Source organism: Podarcis pityusensis (assembly GCF_964106645.2).
Source record: "Podarcis pityusensis genome assembly, chromosome: 4".
Taxonomy (NCBI): domain Eukaryota; kingdom Metazoa; phylum Chordata; class Lepidosauria; order Squamata; family Lacertidae; genus Podarcis; species Podarcis pityusensis.
Genome location: NC_138027.1, coordinates 81,490,236 through 81,513,543, shown reverse-complemented (window position 1 = coordinate 81,513,543; position 23,308 = coordinate 81,490,236). Strand labels below are relative to the sequence as shown.

The following is a 23,308-nucleotide window of genomic DNA, read 5'->3' as shown; positions in this document are numbered from 1 at the left end:
GCCTGCCCCCACACCCCCCAATAAGCCAGGTGTACCCTGAATCAGGGACGCGGGTGGCGCTGTGGGTTAAACCACAGAGCCTAGAACTTGCCAATCAGAAGGTCGGCGGTTCGAATCCCTGCAATGGGGTGAGCTCCCGTTGCTCGGTCCCTGCTCCTGCCAACCTAGCAGTTCAAAAGCACATCAAAGTTCAAGTAGATAAATAGGTACCACTCCGGCGGGAAGGTAAACGGCATTTCCGTGCGCTGCACTGGTTTGCCAGAAGTGGCTTAGTCATGCTGGCCACATGACCCGGAAGCTGTACGCCGGCTCCCTTGGCCAATAAAGCGAGAGGAGTGCCGCAACCCCAGAGTCGGTCATGACTGGACCTAATGGTCAGGGGTCCCTTTACCTTTACCTTTACCCTGAATCAGCTACAAAACTACCGCCCAACCTCAATCACCAGCCTACTTCACTCTGAGAATATTTTCACACACGGGACTAGAAGTGTGTTTTCACTTGAGAATACAGAGCAGTATTTATACTGGCTACAAATGCACATCCTATTTCAAGATGCCTTCTTGATCCCACATGAACACATTCGTGTGGGTATACAAGCGAGACCAGCAGAGCTCGAGGATACCTTTATCATCATATGTGAAAAATATTATAATGTCACTCTCCTACTCCTCCCACAACAGTTCTGTGCAGCAGTACTTTGCGCTGAAGGGTCTTCATAAGCCCATTTTGCTAGGCGGATATTGACAACCGAACTTACACTATGCAGGGTCTTCCAACATCAAGACACTGAAATGAACTGGGCCTAATAGTTTACATCCAAGAGGTTACAACTGATAGAGTGTGTTTAGTAAATCGCCTCTTGTTTACTTGCTAAATGTAAGAAAGGAAAAACATTTCTTTAAATGCACATTGCAGGACAATATATTTACAGTGGTGCCTCAGGTTACATACGCTTCAGGTTACAGACTCCGCTAACACAGAAATAGTGCTTCAGGTTAAGAACTTTGCTTCAGGATGAGAATAGAAATCGTGCTCCGGCAGCGCGGCGGCAGAAGGAGGCCCCATTAGCTAAAGTGGTGCTTCAGGTTAAGAACAGTTTCAGGTTAAGTACGGACCTCCGGAATGAATTAAGTACTTAACCCGAGGTACCACTTTATTGTAAAAACATGAGGAGAGGCTAAATCTTCATGCAATACTTTTAACACATGAATTTGAACCTAGAGACTGGCAGCAATACAGCACGCTTAATGATCTTCCCACTGCAACACTATCATTTGCTGAGAGCTTTTCCCAAATGAAAAACTATATACAGAATCTTGTCCCGCCTGCACTACTCTCATATAGCCAAGACTGTTTTACATTGGGTATCTAAGATTTAAACGAATGTGAATTGGGAGGTATGTAGTTCACACATCATTTACTGGGGGGCGGGGCAGGGACAGCCTGTTTTAGCTGAAAATGATGAGTTATGAATGGTACTTTTACAAATGACCTCCTTACATAGTAACAACTATTTTCATTTTATTATTTATTATTTTTGCAATATTCTGCTGAGCAATTACTGGAATGCTGTAAGTACTTGTCGCACTAGAGAGCTTTGTTCCATTTGCTAAATCAATTTCAGCTCCCACAAAGAACCAGCTAATGCGCAGCAGTGTCTTTTTTATTTTTTGGTCTACTAAATGAAAAAAAAAATGCTTTATGGATATGATGAATATTCTATTTTAGAATTGCATTATCACCCTGGTAACTTTTTTTTTTAGCCATATGAATCTTGTCAACTGCAGTGGCCTCATGCCACCATCAGAAAACCACCAATCGACACAGCAGGAAGCTGCATTCCCCAGAATTCACTGCTGAACATCACACTATAATATTGTATTTGCCTGCTCTGCAGGTGGGGATAGGGAATCATACCTACATATGCATACAGTATTTTTTTTCCCCCTTACGTGCACAGATATGTATACATATACATACATAGTACAGTGGTACCTCGGGTTAAGTACTTAATTTGTTCCGGAGGTCTGTTCTTAACCTGAAACTGTTCTTAACCTGAAGCACCACTTTAGCTAATGGGGCCTCCCGCTGCCACGATTTCTATTCTCATCTTGAAGCAAAGTTCTTAACCCGAGGTACTATTTCTGGGTTAGCAGAGTCTGTAACCCGAAGCGCATGTAACCTGAAGCATATGTAACCCGAGGTACCACTGTACACCTTTAGTAAAATCATGGGCGTGTCCTTATAGAGATGAATTGGCCCCACAGAATGAGCAGATGGAAAAAGTAATTGGTAAATGGAGGGCAATTAGATGCTCATTCCTACCACTTCTTGATGAATCATGCATGCACCTCTGGCCAAGAGCCCAACACTTGACTCCTTGACCCCACTCCACATTTTACTTCTCCACATCTCATGTCAGCCCCAACTCTCAACGTTCTTCCCCTCTTTTGTGGAGGGGGGGGACATGGTTTCCATAGGAATACAGTGCTGGAAGTACAGCACACATAAGAGAAACTGTTAACTGATTGAAGCTCTTTGCAAAAGCACTTTGTCAGACACGTGTGTGTACAGAAGAGTTCTGGCCGTTTGCAAAAAGAGGGGAAAAAATAAAAGGGCAAAGCAACTTCAGACAGGAGCTGAAGTACCATTCCCCGCCACTGCATTTATTGTTAAAATTGGTAAGTCTTTTGCAAACACACATCCACTACACTTAAAAACCACTAAATGCAGAAAAGTGTCCCCTAAAATAACTAACCAATGAATAACTTGAGATAACAAATAGAGAGTAAAATGAGTATCTGCAATAAAAAAAAGCAGATCCCCACTCTTCAAAAAGATAGCATTTTCTGGATAGCACTTTACTGCCCCCTTTTGCACTTGTAACATTAGAACAGGTTTGAGCATGAATGCACTGTTCTAAATACCAGCAAGATAACAAGAGGGCAACAGAGCTGTAGGTTCACACAGGAATAGGCTGTCAAACGCTGTGTTCTGAAGCATTATAGTAATTGCCAAAGATGCAAACCGTAAGGATGGTGAGTCAATTCATTTCAAGCAGCTGCAGAACAAGTCAGCGACTAGGGGGTTAAACAGAAATCACCTGCCTTTGTATAGGCACATCCGCACTTGGGGGTCTTTCCTGTTATTTCAGGCAAACCTACTTTCGGACATTTCCAAGGCAAAACAGTCGGGACTGGTTTGTTATAGTTACAGAAAAAAAGACATAGCAAGGAGGCAATGCTCTGGGAGGCCACAAGGCTGTATTTGCAGAGTCTGAAGGGTAGAGTATTAAATGCATATAGCTATTTCTCCCCCCACACCCCAGCCAGGTCTTTATATAGTGGCAAACGAACAAAAAAAATATTTTAATGCAAGTGCACAATGAATGAGAAACCCAAATTCTGAAAGCCTACAGCACCAAACCAGTTCAACAGCTCTGAACTGTAACTTCACTGTCAGGTCTGTATGTGTGGCCATGCCTCTGTAAACCTCCTTTTTTTCTACGACAAGACACTGAATCTACCACCTAGCGGCTGATTATTTGAAAACTACTAATTCATACTGACAATGGGAAAGAAGGCACTCCCTCCGTAAGTAACCTCAGATTCCATTTGACAAAAGCCATGTGTGCCTTTATATTTAAACTTTAATCCATTTCCTTCTGTCATCCTAAAATTACTAAACAAGTCACAATAATATTAAATTTCACTGCCTACAGCACTGTGCAACCGAACCTGCACTGCAATGAAAGCAGACTCCCTTTCGATATAAAGACTGACATTCTGTTTTGTAGTCACAATATAGAGCTTGATGCTGCATCAAAGCGCATGCACACTATTCAAAATATACTGCACAGATAGTTTTATGGCTATTCTGTCTAAATTATGGCAGCAAATTTGCCAAAACAGTACCTAAAATAAAATAAAAATACTCTGCACCATAGCTTGCTGCAAAGATATATATATCTTGACTCAAGAGAATTCTTGTGGGAGCTCTGCAATCTGGGAAGCAGGAAACGCCCTTTCCTTGCAAAGATGTAAAGATTTAAGTGTGTAAGAAGAGAGAGTGGAGAGTAAGCCTAGCAAGCACCTCTTTTCAAAAGTTCTGAATCTCAGCTCTTTCCAAGCTTGCAGAGAGACCAGCTGGTATCTGCCAGAGTGCACTTTTTAAAGGGCACAATAAATCACAAGCCCAAGCTGGTAGAGACAATGCAACAAGACTGTGGCAGTCTAGCAGAAGCTCAGCGTCCCTTATTCAGAAATCCCCTTTTCAAGACGTAAGAGTGTAAGGAGGCAACCCTTAAAAGTTTTGAGACTCCTTCCTCTTAATTACAATTTGTCAGCACCTGTGCAGTCTTGTTCTGAGTCACACAGCAAGAACAAAAGAGGGTGGGGACTCCCTTGTCCTTTGGCTGGAATGTTCAAGCACTGACTATGTGTCAGAAGAGATACTGGTTTTGCTGTTCCTTGAGAGAAAGAGAGCATGTGGTTTTTGCCTAGTTGAAGAAACCACAAGCTTCCTTAAGCACACTTGTTTTCAAGCTGGGATGTGTAGCACCAGTCATTTCTAACAATGGCAGTGTCAGCAGTTGTGGCCAATTCACACCAAAACTTACTTTCCCCTGCCCCTATGTAAATTGATTATTGCAGTCGCCTCGTAATACCACACTTGTGAATACTAGGCCCAAAAGATACACACAGTCACAAGCCTCAAAAAAATTAAAATTGCAGGGTTCAGCCAGTACAGAAATCAAGCTTCTTTTTACCCAAAGAAGGGTACTCATCATGCAGATCTCCTGAGGTAATTGAGAATGTGCATATATAAAGTGAATGAATCAACCTCAAATCCATTTCACGTAAATTTTAGAATTTACATGTAGAGTTCCCAAACATCTTTGTGTCAAAGTAGTCCCATTCAAACTGTTTATCCATCGTCAACTTTAAAAACACACACACCAAAAAACACTGTAGGGAAGATTTGTTAGGAAAGAGCCAAAAGAAAACCAAATCTAAATCCTTCATGTGCAATCTTGATCTAATCCAGTTTCCTAGTCAGGGAATTTACTACAACTTTGGCAGAAGAAATGTGAAAAGAATTGCAAGATGGAACAAAAAGGTTGTCTTTAAAGGCGAAAACAAATAAAAGAACATGGTGTTTATTATAGCCTGCCATCTATACAACCATGGAACACACCATCACCACAATACACCTTGTATCCTGTGGTGCTGTGTTAGGCACCGGCACACACCTCATATACAAGCAAGCACATCACAGTTTGGGCTGCATAGTTCGCTGGGACCCAAAATTGGTGCTTCACACACAGGAAAAACACAAACCTCCATTTGCTTTTTCATGTGCGGCTTCCCAAGTACTTTGACAAGAAACCATTTTTAACATTTTTAGGTGTACAGTGGTACCTCGGTTTAGGAACTTAATCCGTTCTGGAAGTCCGTTCTTAAACCAAAACTGTTCTCAAATCGAGGTGCGCTTTCCCTAACGAGGCCTCCCACCGCTGGTGCCCTTCCACCATTCAGATTCCTTTCTTAGACTGAGGTAAAGTTCTCAAACCAAGACACTGTTTCGGGTTTTGCGGAGTTTGTAAACCAAATCGTTCTTAACCGGACTGTTTTTAAACCGAGGTACCACTGTACATGTAAAACAGCAGAAGTGTACATCTAAAAACACCAAGAACACGCCCACAGACGCACCCAGAATATATTTAACACCATAGACTGCTAGAAGCCAAAAATGAACAACAAAAACATTTGAGGCCATTGGAGTACGTATACTCTCACTGAAGTCTTGTCCAATATGGAATCCTTGTGATGTCCAATTGTGGTGGCTCAAAAAGGACAAAGCCAGTTCATTATTACACACAGGCCAGGGCTAATGAAAACAATGGCTTTGTGTCACAATTCCTGTGTGTGGGTGAGGGAGAACAGAATTGGGTCCACCGGAAAAACCTTCTGCTGAGCCTATTTTTGACTCCTCCTGTCTTGCCAAGTGTTTATCTGGAACCATCTCTCCCAAGGGTGTGAAGCAAATTAGGCAGTGACTCAGGCACGGGAGTTGTGCATCTGGACGCAGGTGTGTGGTGCTTTGCTTCTGGATGATAAAAGCCTATGGTGTGTGCCAGTGTAAGGAACAGAATTTGGCCAGTAGGCCTAACCTATTCCACCCACCCACCCGGTCTCTGTGGACTAAGTTTGAAAGGCAGGTGGGGTCACCCATGGGTGTAGCCAGAATCCTATGGGGGGGCAGAACTTTTGTTGGGGGACAGTTGATTGGTCAGTTAGTTAAGTATTTCTATTGCTTTAATGGCTATGCCCATGGGGTCACCCACATTTCAATCTCCTCAGATCACAATGATGTTTCTCTATACCCAGGCCTTTGGCTGATTAACATTCTAGGGCCTTTTAAATGTGTTTGTGGGAAGGGGGTTATTGCATTTGATGTTCTCATTTTATATTTTTATACAGGGGGCAACCATTTTAAGTGGGTCCAAATGATACGCAGGCCCTTTGGGGGGCAGAATGGGACATGCTTATATTGTGAACCGCCCAGTGATCTTCAGAGGAAGAGCTGTACAGTCATACCTCAGAAGTCGAACAGAATCCGTTCTGGAAGTCTGTTCAACTTCCAAAACATTCGACTTCCAAATTGGAAGCCGCAGAAGCCCCACCAGACTTTCGGCTTCCGAAAGAATGTTCAAAAACTGGAACACTCACTTCCGGTTTCCGATCATTCGGGAGCTGAGATACAACTGTATACAGATTTAATAAATAATAATAATAATAATAATAATAATGGCACCAAGTGCATATCTGTCAACGTTTTCCTTTTTTTAAGGGAAATTCCCTTATTCTAAATAGGATTCCTCACAAGAAAAGGGAAAAGTTGACAGCTATGACCAGGTGACATGTTTTTGCCCATGCAGTTGACAAGTGTCAACAATCAGGCGACTGTTGCTGCTTGCAATGAGCTGCTCATGGTGTGAACTCAATGGAACTAACTTCCAGGTAGATGGTGCATAGGATTGTGCTGCTAAAACAAAAACCCTTCTCTCACACAGCTTGGCTGCCTTGCCAGCCAACATGATTTTTCCCTGCTCAGCTCACTAATAAAATCTAGAATTACCTTGAGAAAAGAAAAAGGGTGGGGGGAGAGATAAAGGTTAAGCTCTGTAGAATGACTAAACCAGACTGCTCCTGGAATAAAACTGAAAATTAATTAAATGTGAAGAAAACAACTGGAGTGTGGACAGAAGACGCAAAAGGACGGCAGAGCCCCTCGCAGGAGTCAAGGTGATGCTAATGCCAAATGGCAATTTTGCCCACTGAGGCATACAAATCAACCGCTGCTTGGGCACCAGTTAAACAGATGGTAAGCACCAGCCGAAGTAGACCTGTAGTGAAGATACCTCACTCAATGAGAGCCAGCAGTACAGCAATGTGCAGATTTAACTACAGGACTGCCCAGACTCCTTGAACCCCACTTGCCAAAGCAGGTAAGCTTTAATGAAGGTTTTGATGTTCAGGAGTGAACTGTGCTAGCTTGTTGCAAAACGAAGTCGATTTGTTTGCTTCCCCTTTTCCATGCCAAATGTGTGTTTAGGGCGAGGCCCAATAGCTCCTGCAGCAGCACATCACAGCTGGTGACATTATGCTGGCATTGTGAGCTGGCGCTCTGCAGAACGACTACCCTGCTAGAGCAGCAAGAATTCCAACTGGCAAAATGGCATGGCACCCCGAGGCGCATGGCTGGGTAATCGAGAAATGGACACAACTCATCCTAGGGTTCACAAACTCAGTTGCTTCCAATGCCATGAAGGATCCACACACAAAAAACAACCCTTCTCTCAAGAGTTGTCTGTGAAATGAAGTAACTTGAAACCAAAGGACATTTCACTATGTTGGAATTTACAGAAGCAAGAGGAGACCTTTCTCCTGCCTCTGAGACCTCTGGTAAGAGCAGTGGGCTTGTGGTGAAGAGAATCACTCTGCACAATAGGAAATGGGGAGGGGGTCTTGGTGGTTTCTGCCTTCGCCCCAGCATGGTTAACACTCATCAAAGGTAGCATGCGCAAAACATTTTGGTCAGCATGGAATTATGCACCAAAGGAAACGTCCATGCCCAAGTACATATTCACCGCATTTGTGCACATCCATTGTCTCAATAGTATTCTCCCACCCCCCAATGCATTCCCCCCATACCAGGGCTAGGGGAACTTTCAGCCCACCAAGTCTCTCCATTTGGCCCATTATGCCATTTTGCTAAGTCACTCCTACCTAACTTCTGTAGCGGACCCACATTTTGGAGGCCCTGAATTTTTACGGGGGCCCCTTCGCAATCAGAGTCAAGGTCTGGGTAACCACGGTTCAGTGGGATTGTTCCACGACAGATCACCACATTTTTTTTTAATGTAACTACTACATCTCCAATCTTGATTAAACTTGCTCTACTGAATTATCTCATATAACATGAAGCACGTTTGCAAAAATACTCTTTTTCTGGTTTTTCTAGCAAGCTGCGCACCTACAGTTTCATCCTCTGAGAGTTTCCTTGCAATGTCATTTTCTAGAGACAGTGTGCATGAAGAATTTAAGCGCTCTTCAGCAGAACAGCCAACTTAACCATGATACTCCACCTTTACATCTATGCTCCTCACACTCAAACTTTGGGATTGTTGAAATATATACATAAAAAAATTAATCAATATGAGTTGTGCTTTGAGAGAGGCTTCTGAAGAAGCCTTCAGAAGTTTCTCTCAAAGTGCAACCTTGCCCTGCACTTTGAACAAGCTTATGAGGACCCCTGTAGGCAAAAACCGCTGCCTGATGTTATTGCAACGTTGGGTGATTTGACGGGTGGGCAGCTCCTCCCACTTGTCAAACTTGGCCCATGAAGGGTTGGGAAGACAACAGTCTGGCCTGCCTGGCTAAAAAATATTCCTTCCCTCCAGCCCTGTGCCAAATTTAGATGGGAAGCACCGCAGGTAGGGAACTGACTTTTCTTGCTTATGTTGCAACATTTCACAATGCTGTTTATTTTAGTTATACACAGGCTGCCCAGTAACATCAGTTCTCCATTCAAGCTGCCTCAAGCAGTGGTGAAAGGGGGTAAAGATGTTTTAAATATATAAATCTTTTAAATATACAGTATAAGCATGCCTTGCAAAATTTGATTGGAGTCCTGTGGGCAACACCCCCTCTGGTGAATTCTCTCCCTGAATACCTCCAGATCGGACACGGGTGGCGCTGTGGGTTAAACCACAGAGCCTAGGACTTGGCGATCAGAAGGTCAGCGGTTCAAATCCCCACGACAGGGTGAGCTCCCGTTGCTCGGTCCCTGCTCCTGCCAACCTAGCAGTTCGAAAGCGCGTCAAAGTGCAAGTAGATAAATAGGTACCGCTCCGGCGGGAAGGTAAACGGCATTTCCGTGCACTGCTCTGGTTCGCCAGAAGCGGCTTAGTCATGCTGGCCACATGACCCAGAAGCTGTACGCCGGCTCCCTCAGCCAATAAAGTGAGATGAGCGCCACAACCCCAGAGTCGGCCATGACTGGACCTAATGGTCAGGGGTCCCTTTACCTTTATACCTCCAGATCACCCCACCAACAACAACAGAAAGAAAAAGAGAAACTGCATTTACACATGCTTTACTTTCCCATGAGATCTGGGTTAAAGCTTGATCTGGTATGATGAAAATGTGCCTAGAAAGACGTGGAAGAGAACTTCACTCTTCCAGCTTCCACCTTTAACTGTACACTTTTCATTAGTGGAGACGGTGCTAAGACACTATGCAGGTGCCAGTTGAAGGCCTCATGGGTACCACGTTGGCTAACCCCATCAATAATGCTGTATAAAAATAAGAATACGTACATCCCAATTTGTTATTGGATTACTGTAGACAACTACCAGGATGGACTTCAGTCTCATTTCGAGGCATTGGATTTTGCTGAATACAAAACGTTCTGGACACATCTGGATGTTCCGCTCACACAACTGGCAGGAGTTTCTATATCCAGAATAGAATGGTGTGTTCCGAAGCATCTCTAATTCTAACAGGGCACACACAAGCTTTTAACAGAAGTCAAGCTGGCTGTTATATGTAACTTTCCCCCACAGCTTCAGAAGAAGGGTCATCAGTCCGATGCGATTTATTAACCAAGGATTAATAATGCAGCACAAACCTGACACTGATAGCTGGAAGATCCTAGAGGATGTGACCCTGGGGTTTATTCTTGTCTATTCCTTTTAATAGCTCTGCAGTTTTGCAAGCGTTGTTTAGACTCTTTGGGCACAATGAGGAGAAATAAACCCATCAGCCTTTATATAGTTCATTCTGGGCAAGAAGCAGCTATATGAAGGCAACTTATTCAAACTTTAAAATATGGCATTTTGCTGCTTCCAGGTTAAAGCCAAGTTACAGGGAACCAGGCAGAGGGCCTTGTGGAACGCCCACCCTGTGGAAAGCCTTCCCACCAGATGTCAAAGAGAGAAACTACCAGCCTTTTAGAAGACATCTGAAGGCAGCCCTGTTTAGGGCCACTTTTAATGTTTGATGCACTACTGTATTTTAATATTTTGTTGGAAGCCTCCCAGATGGGCGGGCTATAAATATAATAATAATAATAATAATAATAATAATAATAATAATAATAGCATTAAGTAGTCTGCTACGTGTATGTTTTGTTTACACGTTACACTGTAAAGTACACTTGACTAGAAATAAAAACAAACTTTCACTGCTCCACTCACCCTGCTACCTTCTAACTGTTATCACTAGATACAGGTCAAAGATGTCCAGATGTTGTGTTGAACTTTTACGGAAAGCAAGCAAAGGAAGAATCTGCAGCAATGTTCGCAATGTTTCCTCTGCTGTAATCTTAGTGTAGACACGCTATACAGGACATGGATACTGCACCATTTATCAAATCCACTCAAGTTCTTTTTTTAGTTAAACTGGCTACTTTGTACTACATATTAGCTATGTTATAACTCCTGTAAAGTAAATTGCAACAGCTGCGAATCAGCAGGAAACTGCATTTCAACTCCTTAAATACTGTAAACTTTTTAGGAGCTGATCCAGCTTTTCTTCTCTTTTTTGTTTTTAACCCAACTCCTAATGTATTTCCAATTATTCTAATGGGAGCTGACTTGAGGACTTAATTACGCATGTCTTTTGAAAAATGTTGTAACAATATGTTAATGATAATGTTTCTTTTAACGGATTGGATAACCCAAAGTGCTCTCAGAGATTGGACGAAAGCAACCTGTGCAATCTGGGTCTCAACATCTGATGCAGTGAAGACCCAAGGTGGATGGGCTGGAGGGTACATTTAAGCATAGCAATGCTTCATTGCATCACCCATCGCATGCTGCAGACCCTTAATCTTTCAGCATCATCATGACCAGAGTCACTTGGATCCAAGCTTCACATTAATTTCAACGCAAATATGGAAATGCATTTATTAGACTGCTGTATGACTTGGGTACTCAATAGTTCAGAGGGGCATGTACTACAGGGGAAAAAACCATAATCCAAAAGGCCTGAATTCTGGCCTTTCACACAACACACAACACACATGTGTAAACACTTACATTTTATAAATATTTCTATAATTGGAGTCAAACCATTCCTTCCGAAACGGACAAAACATTTGGATTGCAAAGCAAAAGGTAAATTGACTGCTACAACATACTGTCTCCAAAACTGAGTTAGACCCAGATTTCCACTGACCTCAGAGGAATGCAATGGTAACATAATTCGGTATCATTAAAATGATGGCATGTCCAGCGTGCAGAAGTTGTTCTGTGGGCCCTTAATGTAAAACAGTCTCAATTTACGGGTTTGTTTGTTTTAAAAGAAGGGAATGGACAAACGAGAGCCACAAAAATTTGCTGCTTTTAAGAGAAAAATTAGTTACAGCAACAGATGAAGCGCTAATGGCTTCCTTTGTGTGTTGTGAATATGCTTTGCAACAGAAAGCACTATCTCCCAGCTGCAAAATTTCATGTACTGCACTTGAAGACGTGTATACAGGTAAGTACAATGTTAAGATTTGCATCCACACTTGCTTTCAAGAGGGGATGACATAAAGAAGCCTGCTTGACGGCTACTGCACAGGAAGCACTTCATAAACAATTTCCTCTTCTCCTATGCAATATTAAATGTGCACAGTTTTATCTGTGAGGTTTCTGAAATGTGACATGACAGGTAGGTTCGAAAGCTAAATGTTGGATAATGGTTAGCAAACAAATGACATTGGTTCTTGCATTATTTCTTTAATCACTTTAACCCTTGTTCCAACAGAAAGGGTAAGGCCAGAGTAATTCAGCTGCTTCTTTTGTGATTTGCCTTCCATAAATATGCACCAGTCTGCATTTGAAAAGCTAAAGGAGGCCGCAAGCTTGCTGGACATTTATCATGCCCTGTTCCCTGTGAACAAGCAAATACTTTAGTTGAATAGCCCATTAGCAATCATTGTCAAATGCAGAATGCAAGGTGCTTGGATGTGACCAGCCTGTAAAGTAGAGGGCATTGCCCCTGAGCTTTGCATAGTATCTGCAGCAGAAATGGATCTTTTGCTATAGATTTCTGAAGGTTAAGCTGGGACACTGGAGAACATCGCTGTGCATGAGACTTTAGACATTACACAAATACACTCAACCCTCACCAATGCATTTATTAAACCATATTAACTTTGAGCAGCATGTCAATTTTGGGTTTGGAAAAACGGTTATGGGTCAAAAGAATGTTTCGAAGAGGTTCTGCAAAAGGAAAGAAAAACGCTGCAGGTTTGGAGGGGGGGGGTGAAATCAGTTGGCTTTCTCTCAACATGCCAAAACTCTAAAGCGCAGTAACCCACAAAAACAACATATTACAGCTAGCAAGGAAGTGCTGACATGTGGGTTTTTGCCAGACTTACTCCATGATCTACTTTACACCAATTGCCTTTTGTTTTTCTACGTGTAGCCTTACAATTTATTTGGCTTTTTCTATCACACAGACAAGTGATAAAAGAAGGAGCTTCTCATCTGTAATATGGTGGCTCATTATGTAATAATAGTTGACTAGCTTTTGGCTTCTTTTTACTAACTGTGAGGGCTCTAGCAAGACAGGAGTCTTAAGTTATTTTATAAAGGGCAGTTAAAAGCAGATGTACTGAAGAATGTGTGCAGCAGCGACCATTTCTTTTCTTACTTTTACAGCTACTACAAGCCCTAAGGATATATGGCAGTCAGCAGGGGTAAACTTCCTTTATGCTGGCCTAATTCCATTGAAATTAATGCAAAAGAGTTTGATCCAACTGTTTCCAAAGTGAAGTAGGTCCACCGTGGAATTCGAGCTTCAGGCTTCAGCCCTTCAGAAATAAATGCCACCTGGATTAAGCGCTTGCAAGTTTATTTGGGGTGTCTGGAAAAATGTAAAGAAGGATTTCTCCACTTCTTTTCTCTTCTCAGGGGTTGCGAAATAAGAAACATTTTTTAAAAAAAAATATCTCTAGAAGGATCATCTGGCCAAGGGGAAAGGACAATGTGGAATGTTTATTTTAGCTTCTCCTGCGGTGTGTGAGCTGCAAGGGCCCTGTCTGAAAGATGGCTAGAATCAAAAGCCTCCTCTCTTTTCTTTTCAGATAACCTCAACGCCACCTATCCCCTCTGCTCTCTGTTCCTTGCCAGCATGTCCCTGCCTGAATATCCCAAATAGATTAAGGAAACAAACTCCCAAGTGCAGCTAATCCTACAGAATGACCGTCGCCGCTGGGCCAGGAGTTAAAAAGGAAAAACTTCTACGCCAGAACAATTGCAGTGATCCGAAGTTTTAATCAGCCCAAATCTCGAGCAATAAAAAAAGGGCAGTAAATGAAATCTACCTTTACCATATTATACGCTACCAATGAGCAAGAACTGAGCAGCTTTTCTTTACTGCTTCAACCAGCCAGGCTACAAGTAGGCCTTTCATACTTCCTAATCCCAGCCCCCAAGTTTTTTTTGCAATTCTCACATAATACCTTGCAGCCCCGAAGCAAGACCCTTAGTTTCTCCTTTCATAGACGTGTCATTTCTAACATCAAGCTAATCTATATGTTGCCATGGCATCCCCCTTTATCTGCCTTTACATCTTATGAGCTGCATGGATTTACCACATTATTTTTATCTGAAAGACAGAAAATGGTGGTTTTATTGCCATACAATCAGATTACCGCTGCTAGTTTCTCTATGCCTTTTTACCATACTTCAATCAAAGGGGATCACTTTCTTTATACCCTGCCCTTGATTTACATTACATCTGTAAAGGCCTAGTCTGGGTTGTAATCCCCTTATTAACTAGGAGCAGGGTTGATTTGCCTAAAAATAAAAGCAAATTGTGTCAGACCTTTTCACTTTGTTTTTGATTCGGAACTACAAAATGGATTACCAAAGAAATCTCCAGAGTTCACACGGCCGCTATACTACTGAATTTAAAATGAGAATTAAACAAGTTAAACAAGAGGGACCGTGTCAACGGTTTACATTTTCCATCATGGGTGAAGGGATGAATAGCGTTATGTCTTTGTGTGCACTAGCTTTGCAGAGAAACAATGGAGCCACGGGAATTCTCTTTCCAAGCAGTTCTTACACTGTCTTGGGCCATCACCCCCCCCCCCCCCGCAGTCTACTTTACATTTGCCAGATACAAATTGGGGGGGGGGGAGGAATCTACAACTTGAAAATATGAAAACATTTTAAGTTCCAAGCACGGCATTTAAAGTTATTAAGTCCCCATGCTTTAATCAAACTGTTTAACCACTCAAGCCTTCCTCACATCATGCTAATGGCAAGTTTACATAAAGGCCATAAATGAATTGGGGGGGAAATGGAGTTCTGAACACTTTTCTTTCCCAGAATATCATGTCTTTTGCTTGCACCAGTAAAGTTGTAAATAGCCAAGCTTGTTTAAGACTAGATCTGTACCCATCTACCACAAAAACCCACATAATTGTAGCATCTCTAACAGACTTCCTAAAGGTGCAACATCTGACAGAGACTTATCCTGAGGTAAACTTTCTACCAATTTCCTATTCAAGAACTGTTTCCTGAGCAGAAAGTTGTTCTGTGGCCCTTAAAATAGGACAAAGGGTGGGGAGCGCCTTTTCCTATTATGATTTCACTTTCAAGTTTATATGATAGCAATTTACCTTTACTGAACTGGCAATGTGATCCTAGACATGTCTAATCAAAAATAGGCGCACTGAGTTTAATTGGACTTACTCCCAGGTAAGAAGCGTGTGCATGCAACTTCACTTTAGAAGGCATACAGATAAGAGGCTTTGAGATGATTGCTGTAATTACAGCAATTTTGATTGCGACCAATCGTGTGTTCTAACTGACCGTCGAAAAACGACAGTCAGTAAATTTTCTAAGTTTCACGCAGATGTTTAAGAGAGTCACCAAATGTAAGATGTTAACGTCTTGCAAACCTTGTAAGGAACGTACAGCATTTGAAGGCTGCAATCCTATAGACATTTTACCTGGGAGTAAACCACACTGAATTGATTAAACATACCTAAATCCAGTGTAGTGTAGCTGCATAGTGGTAAGGGTTTTCAGAACAGCACCTGGAAGACCCATGTTAAAATCCACACTCAAGCTACAAAGCTCAGTGGTGATCTTTGTCTGTCCCAGACCTCTCAGCCTAACCTCAAAGGGTTGTTGTAAAGATAAGATGGTGGGTGAGAACCATGCACACTGACTTGAGCTTAGAGTGAGAATCATAGAGTTGGAAGGAGCTCCTTGAAGGAAATACACAGGATTACAAGCATAGTAAATAAAATAAGTTTTGTGCTGCCTGGGACTTTGCCTTTGAGCAGTAAGTGGCTAAATCGTGGCTTGGATACAGAGATAGCCATGTTTAGAATAGATCCTTTGAAGGCATGGCTAACTTCATTGCCATTGATTTCAGTGGGTCTACCCTATGCGTGGCAGGCCTGGGATCCAAACCTATGTTTTAGATGAAATCTGAAAAAGCAAAGTGTTTTGGTTTGGTAAGTTCAGCTTGACTGGTACAAAGCAAACCAGAAATAGCTGTTAAAAGGAACAGTCTTGGCTCGCTCAGTGCTGGAAGTACTAGGCCGCTGCCAGGCAAATTTTTATGAGCTTTGGCAGCCTAGTTAATGCAAAAAATACCTGAAAGGTTTTGGGGTATGCTACTTGCCTGCCCTATCAAAGAAGAGGCGTGCAAGTGTTCCATTTTCAGATTTGCTAGCTCAGAAGGACGTACCCAACCATTTGATACATAATCCAGTGTGCGAGCCAGCTCCAAGCATCTTCATATATAATATATTGCGTTTCTCCAATGTAACTCTATAATGGTTAGGATTAAGAAGCAAAGCTCCAGGATTCCCAAATAAATCCTTGTCAAGTAGGAGTGCTTCCAAACGCGCTGCAAGATAGCATTTCAGCAAGCTCTTTCTGCTCCAGTAGGCCGAGTTTTCTTGTGAAGCAAGACTGTCCATTACTTACAGTTTATCATCCTGACAAAATGCAAGGAATGGGGATGTGGAAGCACTAACAATTCACTCTATCCTTGGCACTTTGTCCCCTCCCCGCCCCCCACTTCTCTATATTAAAACCGACAAGATTAACCCAAACACAAATTGCAGAGCACAGTTCAAGGGGCTATTCAGTCAGCAGTGAATGTGCATTTGTTTGCCTACAAAAAAAAAAAAATAAGAATTTCACAAACAAACAATGAGAAGCAGGCTGGTTTTTGCCACTGAAAAGATGGCTTAAATTGGGCCATCAATTGTAGGCCGTTTTATCAGTCCTTGACAGGTTAGTGTTTACTCAGGCTAACTGTGGCGGATTTTTACGTGTAATAGGTTATCAGAGATATTATTTAGCTATTTGTTTGCCTTCCCTTGGTCAAATTACATCTTGCTAAGGAAAATAGTCCCAGGGTTGGCGGATAAAGAAAAATGATTAGCTGACAGAACTACTCCATTTAAAGGGTAAGGCAACATCAATTTAGCCAATGTTATTGATAAGGAAAGCTCCATCCACTTCAAACTAAAAGGTACTGAATAAACTGCAGTTTGTGGTTTGTACTATTAAGTTGGGAAGTTGTGGTCATGTTAGCTCCACTGAGGAAATGAGAGTGGAAGAAGGGAAATATTCTATGTTGAGAAGTGTCCCTGTAGTGAACTAAAAGTCTTATTTTGCTATGTTTTCCTAGAATCTGGGTTCCTCATTGTCTGAAGCCTTACAACATCAAAAGTGGCATCCAAGCAAAATATTCCTTTCCTCCTACCTATATGCTCACACCTTTTAGGCAAAGCAATATAGGCAATGTATCCTTCACTCACAAAAACATGGAATATTTAAATGAAGGAGTTATCAGGTTACAGCAGAATACAATTGAAAATACAATCTGGGTGTCTTCTTGTCGTCCCTTCCTCACCACCTGCTAAAAATTCTGGTCACTAAAGCAACTCACAGAGCAATCGCAGTTTAGGAGGCCATGAAGGAATTTGGATTACTTTCTTCTACAGTCTTATCACATATCCACTATGAGCCTGGCTAAAATTCTTTCTTTTATTGCTTCCCTGTATAATAGATATAGGAATTGTAAACGGTTCGTATTTAACTTCATTAAATGAATTAAACACTTAATTCCGGGGCAGTTATCTTTGGAATTGGCCTTAACATCCTCCTGAGAAGTTACTGAGGTGGGAGGGAAGCTCTCCAGAAGACAACTGCATTTTATTTCCTATTTAATAAGGAAACATTAGCTATTCTTCTTCAGGCAGACAACAGTGATGCATTCTAAACTGAAATACGCTCTCTGAAAAGTGAAGATCCTGCCACCACTTACAGCAATACGAATAATGTACTGCATTTGAAAATTTTCCTTAAGTGCAGGCCTCCGCAAGGCCTATAAAAATCACAGGCCACAGCCATTTTTAAAGAGAGAGCGAGAGAGCACAAACCTCAGGTCACTTCTAGCATGCTTCTGCCAGTGCGCTGAGTAAGACTAATCTATTTGGGTTAACAAAATTTAAAATCACATCAGTGGACAAACAAGTACTACATTTTAAGTTGGGAATAAAAGCACAAGTAATTCAACTGTAGTCTTGATAAACGTTCGGCCTTTTATGAGTTTACGCAACAAGGGGAAGATGTTAGAATTACTGCTTTGAGGGCGAGGCCATGTACTGTAAATAGCGACTCAGGCCATTTGAGACTGAAAAGGAAAGCTTTCTGTAAAAAGGGGGGGTGCGCCCTTAAGGCAGGTTAGGCCTGGAAGCAGCCAGAAGAATAATGACCACGGCACAGCGGAATGCCGATATATATTGGAAGAGTGACCTCTGTAGGAATAAAGCGATCACTAGACTGCAGCAGCAGGCGGGAGAATATGCCATTCTCCTCTAAGGCTAAACTTAATGCTATCAGCTATGTGGATTTTCCCACTCCCAACAAATACACACACACACACACAATAATTTCAAGAAATGCATCTTCCCCTTAAGAACAGGCACCTTCCTTGCTTAAACACAAATGTCCTATCTGACATTTTCCAGGTTTGAGAGAGAACTGGAACAACAAGCTCAAATCCATAGTGTCAACTGCAAGTAAGGACCGTTTTCTGCACACACAGACAGAGAGTGAAGGAGGGAGAGAAAGAGAAGCAATTTCTTTGTATGTCTGCCTAGGGAAGGGAAGAAAGCACCGCTGGGCTGAACACGCACAAGATCCCGCTAAAGATGGACCAAGGCTCCTGCATTATAATGAAAACAAATGGCCCCTCTTTGGTTTTCCACATTAAAAAAAAACCAAAACCCTGCATGTTATCAAGGTCCAGAAGCCTGCTCATAAATCTTCCTTTCCTTGGAAAAGGACAGGAAGGGAAATCTAAAAGGGAGCAGAAGAAAAATGGAGTCAGAATGTGATTTCCCAAATAAACTCCTTTGGCTTTCTAGGTCTCAATCCAAACTTGCGTCATTTCACACGGAGCCTGCAAGCAACACACACAGGCGCCCAACTGAAGAGCTATTTCACACTTGTGAACCGGACCATTTCCTCAATGCGTTGCTCATTTAAAGGTATTTTAACAGCCGTTTGACCGTGTTTTATAGGAGAGCCTGTCTTCTGTTCACATCCAGCAAGCTTGCTCAGGTTTTATAGGCATGTTGTGCTCTGCTCATTTTGAATAAACTACTTCCTAAGACATCATTAAACAAGGCACCGTTATCACGTCTTCTCGAAAATTAATTCTCCCGATGAGGACACCGGCCAGACTTTCACTTGTACATCTTTCTCACACACACACACACACACACACACTAACGAAGAAACCTGACCCTATAGAGGCTTCTCAAAGTTTGAATAGTCAGCTTTATCTATAGTAAAACATCTTCCAAAGCAAGAGAAATCTCTCTTCCCAGAAGCCTCACTTTATTCCAAGTATACCTAAAGTTCACTATTTGCCGTCCACCGCTGCATGCATTTCATGGATTCACATGCTCCTGAACTACAAACAGGCCATGCCTTCTCCTAGTCTTTTTACCCAGAGGTTTTGATAGGTGGCACATAGAGATACGATCTTAAATCCACTGGAATCAAGGTGGAAACTCCGCTCAAACTCCCACCTTTTGCCTTACTGCATCAATGGTTTTCTGGAGAAACGATCTCAATCCACTCCAACAGTTATGCGTAGAGACATGCTCTGACCCTGCTGGGGCCACCTCCATAATCTTTGTTCTGCATGGTTTAGTAATGGAAGGCCAGAAGTGAAAAAGCTGGGCTCATCATGACTCATCAGCCCTGTTCCCAAGGATCTAAGACTTCACTTCACCTAATGGTCAAGCTAACTGGGAGTTTATGTAGCAGTGGACAGGGAACAGCTGGTTTATTCTGGCACCATTCCCTACTTTCTCATGCTGGCTCCTCACTCCATACCACTGCAGCACTGCCCTCAAGTAGACCCATTGTCAAAACTGTCTAAACTTCTGCCAGCTTCCTGGGCGCCACACAACCGGGTCCAACGGGGTTGTTTTATGGTTAGCTTTCCTTCCCGCAAAACCAGCGGCAGAATAAACACACAAGTGTCCTCCGCTGCGCTCCATTCATTCGCACGAAAAACCCGAGCGTAGGACCCAGAGGGCAGGCTCAGGCTCCAACCTTCGCTTGTGGATCGGGGGAATCCGGTGCGTTTAGGATCGGTGATGTGCGCGCGCGCGCGCGTAGCAAAAAGAGCTGAACCTTCCTCCTTTACGCACGCACGGGTACCAGGGAGAGAGAGCCTCGCCACCCGCTAACCAAGGCCTAGAGCTCCGCACTGTGCGCCCTGTAGAAGATGCAGGATCGGGCCACCTAGAAGGGCCAAGACTTTTCCTCCATTTGCTCCGAGAGCAGAACCGATCCCCAAGCGCACCCAGACCAGATCCTGCGGCCTGGCGAAAGGGCCTTGGGCGCGCGAGGGATGCCAGACGTGCCCACCCACCTGCCTGTCCTTGCGCACCGCCCCCCGTCCCCAAACCCCGGTCCGGGGAGAGATCCGGGCTCCCCGCGCACTTACTTGGAGTTGGAGGAGTTCCAGTAGATGGGCTCGAGCACCAGCGAGCTGGCCAGCACCGTCCGGCACAAAAGCACCCAGATCCCCCAGCAGCACCTCCCGAACGGGGATCCCCCCCGGCGCGCTACCATGGTCGGGGGCGCTGCCGCCGCCGCCGGGTCCTGTCCCAAAGGCTCGCCAACTCCGCGGAGGAAGACGACGACGACGAGGACGACGACCAGGCAAGCGAAGGCGGCGTCCGCAATTCCTCCGCCAAGAAGAAGGAGCCACAACCACCAGCAGATCCCGGGCAGGGAACGAGCTCGCCCTGCCGGCTCAGTGCGTCGGGCGCCCGGGCGCCGGCATGGAGGAGGAGCCGCAAACCCCAACTGGAAGCGCCCGCCAAGGAGAGAGGCGCCCGCCGCCGCCGCCGCCCCAAGGACCGGAGCGAAGGCCGGCAAGAGCACGGGAGAAAAGCGCCGGAACGCCCAAGTCCCCCGTCGGCGAGTCCTTGGCCGCCTCTATAAATCCACCTGGAGAAGGAGACGCAGCAGGTCCCGCCCGGCGCATCCACGGGGCTTCATCCTCTCCTTGGCCCGGGATGAGGGCAAAACCAACCCGCAAAAATAGGCAGCCTTCCTCCCGGCGTCCAAGCGAGGCAAGCGAGAAGGCTCCGGCGGGCTCCCAGCGCCCGCGCCGAAGACGACCAGGCGTGGCGACGAGCTCACGGCTGGCGAAGGCGCACCGAGGAAGGCGCGCTCTCGCTCTCTCGCTCGCCGCCGCAGCAGCAACAGCAGCAGCAGCAGCCCCTTTTTGCTCTTTGCTTTCCCGCTTTCCTTTCCCCCCTCAACTTCCCCTCGTCCCCGCGCTGTGGTCCGCTTCCTCCTCCTCCTTCTCCCCGCGCGGCTACAAGCGCTCCTCGCCGCGGGCTGCCGGACTTCCCCGCCGCGGACTCCTCGTTGGCTCCAGAGGCGAGAGTGAGGCTCCGAGCGCCGCTTCCTCGCTCCTCTCTATAAACGCGGCCACCCCCCTTCCCCGGCAACGGCGGCGCTGGTTGGGCGACGCCGCTGTCACTTACGCCAACCTCGCGCCCAGGCTCAGGCCCCGCATTCCGAAAGGGGCGGAACCTGCGCGCGGGCGGGGGGGGGGAGGGTGGCGGGGGGGGGAGAGGGAGGGAAGGGCGGCGACAGGTAATCCAGTAGCTCCAGTCAGTCACCTCATAGGGTGGGGATCGTTATAGGTCGCAAACGCTCTTTCCCAGCCGAGTATTTTTATGTTGAAAATAAAAGCGCACTTAGATTTTTGTTCCTTTTAAAATAAAATAAAATAAAAACCTTTGTTTTAAAGGCGTTGGGAAAGCGTAGGGTGGCTTCTTTGGGCTCCCAAACTTTGAGGGACGGACCGGCGCTCCTCAGGCGTCTGGAGCGCAGCGCTCGCCGGGCCGAGCCGCCCCGCAATGCCACAACGCCCTAACCCTCGCGAAAGTCCCTTGAGGACTACTGGCTTGAGAAGTTCGAAGTCGAAGACTTCGCTCCCCTCACGAGCCGCAGCGCTCACACACATACCCCTCACACGCATTAGAGGAGGCCGTGACAGAAACTCCTGAGGCGAGCGGGCGACCCCGCCGAAACTCGGAGACTCCTGAGCGCCGCTGGTTCCCAATGGAAACGCGGGGGTTCCTTTTGCTGAGGGGCGCCTCGTTCCCACCTCGGGAGGCTGCAAACGAGGCTTCCCCCTTCTCCCTTCGGTTCTGGCTCATCCACCCGCATATCACCCCCCCCCCCAAAAAAAACCCACACGGCCCCCGGGGGGTCTGAGGGGTGTCTTTGGGTGGCGCGGCTTGGAAAGAGTGGAACCCGGCTGAAAAATGGAAGCCCCCCCCCTTCCCACGAGAGGAAAAGCGGGGCAGCAGCCTGCGGAGAGGGAGCCCCGACCCGGCAGCGCGGCAGGTTCCCCGGCTCCGCAAACCCGGCCGCCGCCAGGTCTGCGCTGCTAAGCGGAACCGGCCTCCCTGCACAATTCCGTGGAGCCACAGCGCCCACTAGCGGCCGCGACGGTAACCGCAGCGGATTACAGCCGCGCTCGGGCGCTTCGACGGCGCGATCCTGAGCGCCGCTTTGCGTTGTAGTTGAATGGGGAGCCTTCATCTTGCTTGATTTTTTTTTAAATTAAAAGGGGAGGTTTGGGGATTTGTTGTTGAAATGTCCTGCTTTCGATCACCTCCGCATCGCGGGATGCTGGCCAAAACCGAGGAGCGCGCAAGGGAAAATCCCACTTTCCCATATGTTCCGGATTAGAACTTTGCGTAGCGGGGCAGTTAGCAACCCGACATTACGTGGAATGATACGAATTGCAATGGATAGAACAATCAAGCAATTTCCCTGCAATGTTTCGAAGGAGATGCGGTCTCTAATCTGGCACGATCCGATCATTTTTTGATTGCTCTCTTATAAACATTTGGAGAGATGCAGCGAGCGAGGCCACAAACTGCTCTGTCAAAATTTAGAAGCTGGAAACTTTCTCCCAAGTTTGGAACATCAAAAACCAAGACAGTAAAAAAGTTATCTTAAATCTGTGCGTATTCCTCTCTCCTGCCCGCCCGCCCCCCGCTTTCAAAATCATTCCGTTTCTTCTCATTTGATTAAAACAACCCAAATATCTTAATATTTTGGGATGAAGAAACCCCTTTTTCTTCTTAAGACAATTCTCGGTGGGTGGTGTATATGAGTTTTGTTGGATTTTTATTTATGTTTAAGAGTTGGAGAAGG

General features: G+C 44.9%; 1 protein-coding gene across 3 annotated transcripts in view; it reads right to left on the bottom strand.

Annotated features, from left to right (window-relative positions):
* Window positions 1-21,304, bottom strand: part of EFNB2 (ephrin B2) — a 56,116-nt gene extending 34,812 nt beyond the window's left edge. For 2 of the 3 annotated variants that reach the window (XM_081003240.1, XM_081003241.1), the window contains exon 1: window positions 20,565-21,304. In XM_081003240.1, the coding sequence (XP_080859366.1) occupies window positions 20,565-20,692 (128 nt within the window). In that variant the 5' untranslated portion in view covers window positions 20,693-21,304. Of the gene's footprint in view, window positions 1-19,647; window positions 19,890-20,564 lie in introns of those variants that run through there. The other variant, XM_081003242.1, reaches the window with a different exon arrangement.
* Window positions 21,305-23,308: the final 2,004 nt, after the last annotated feature.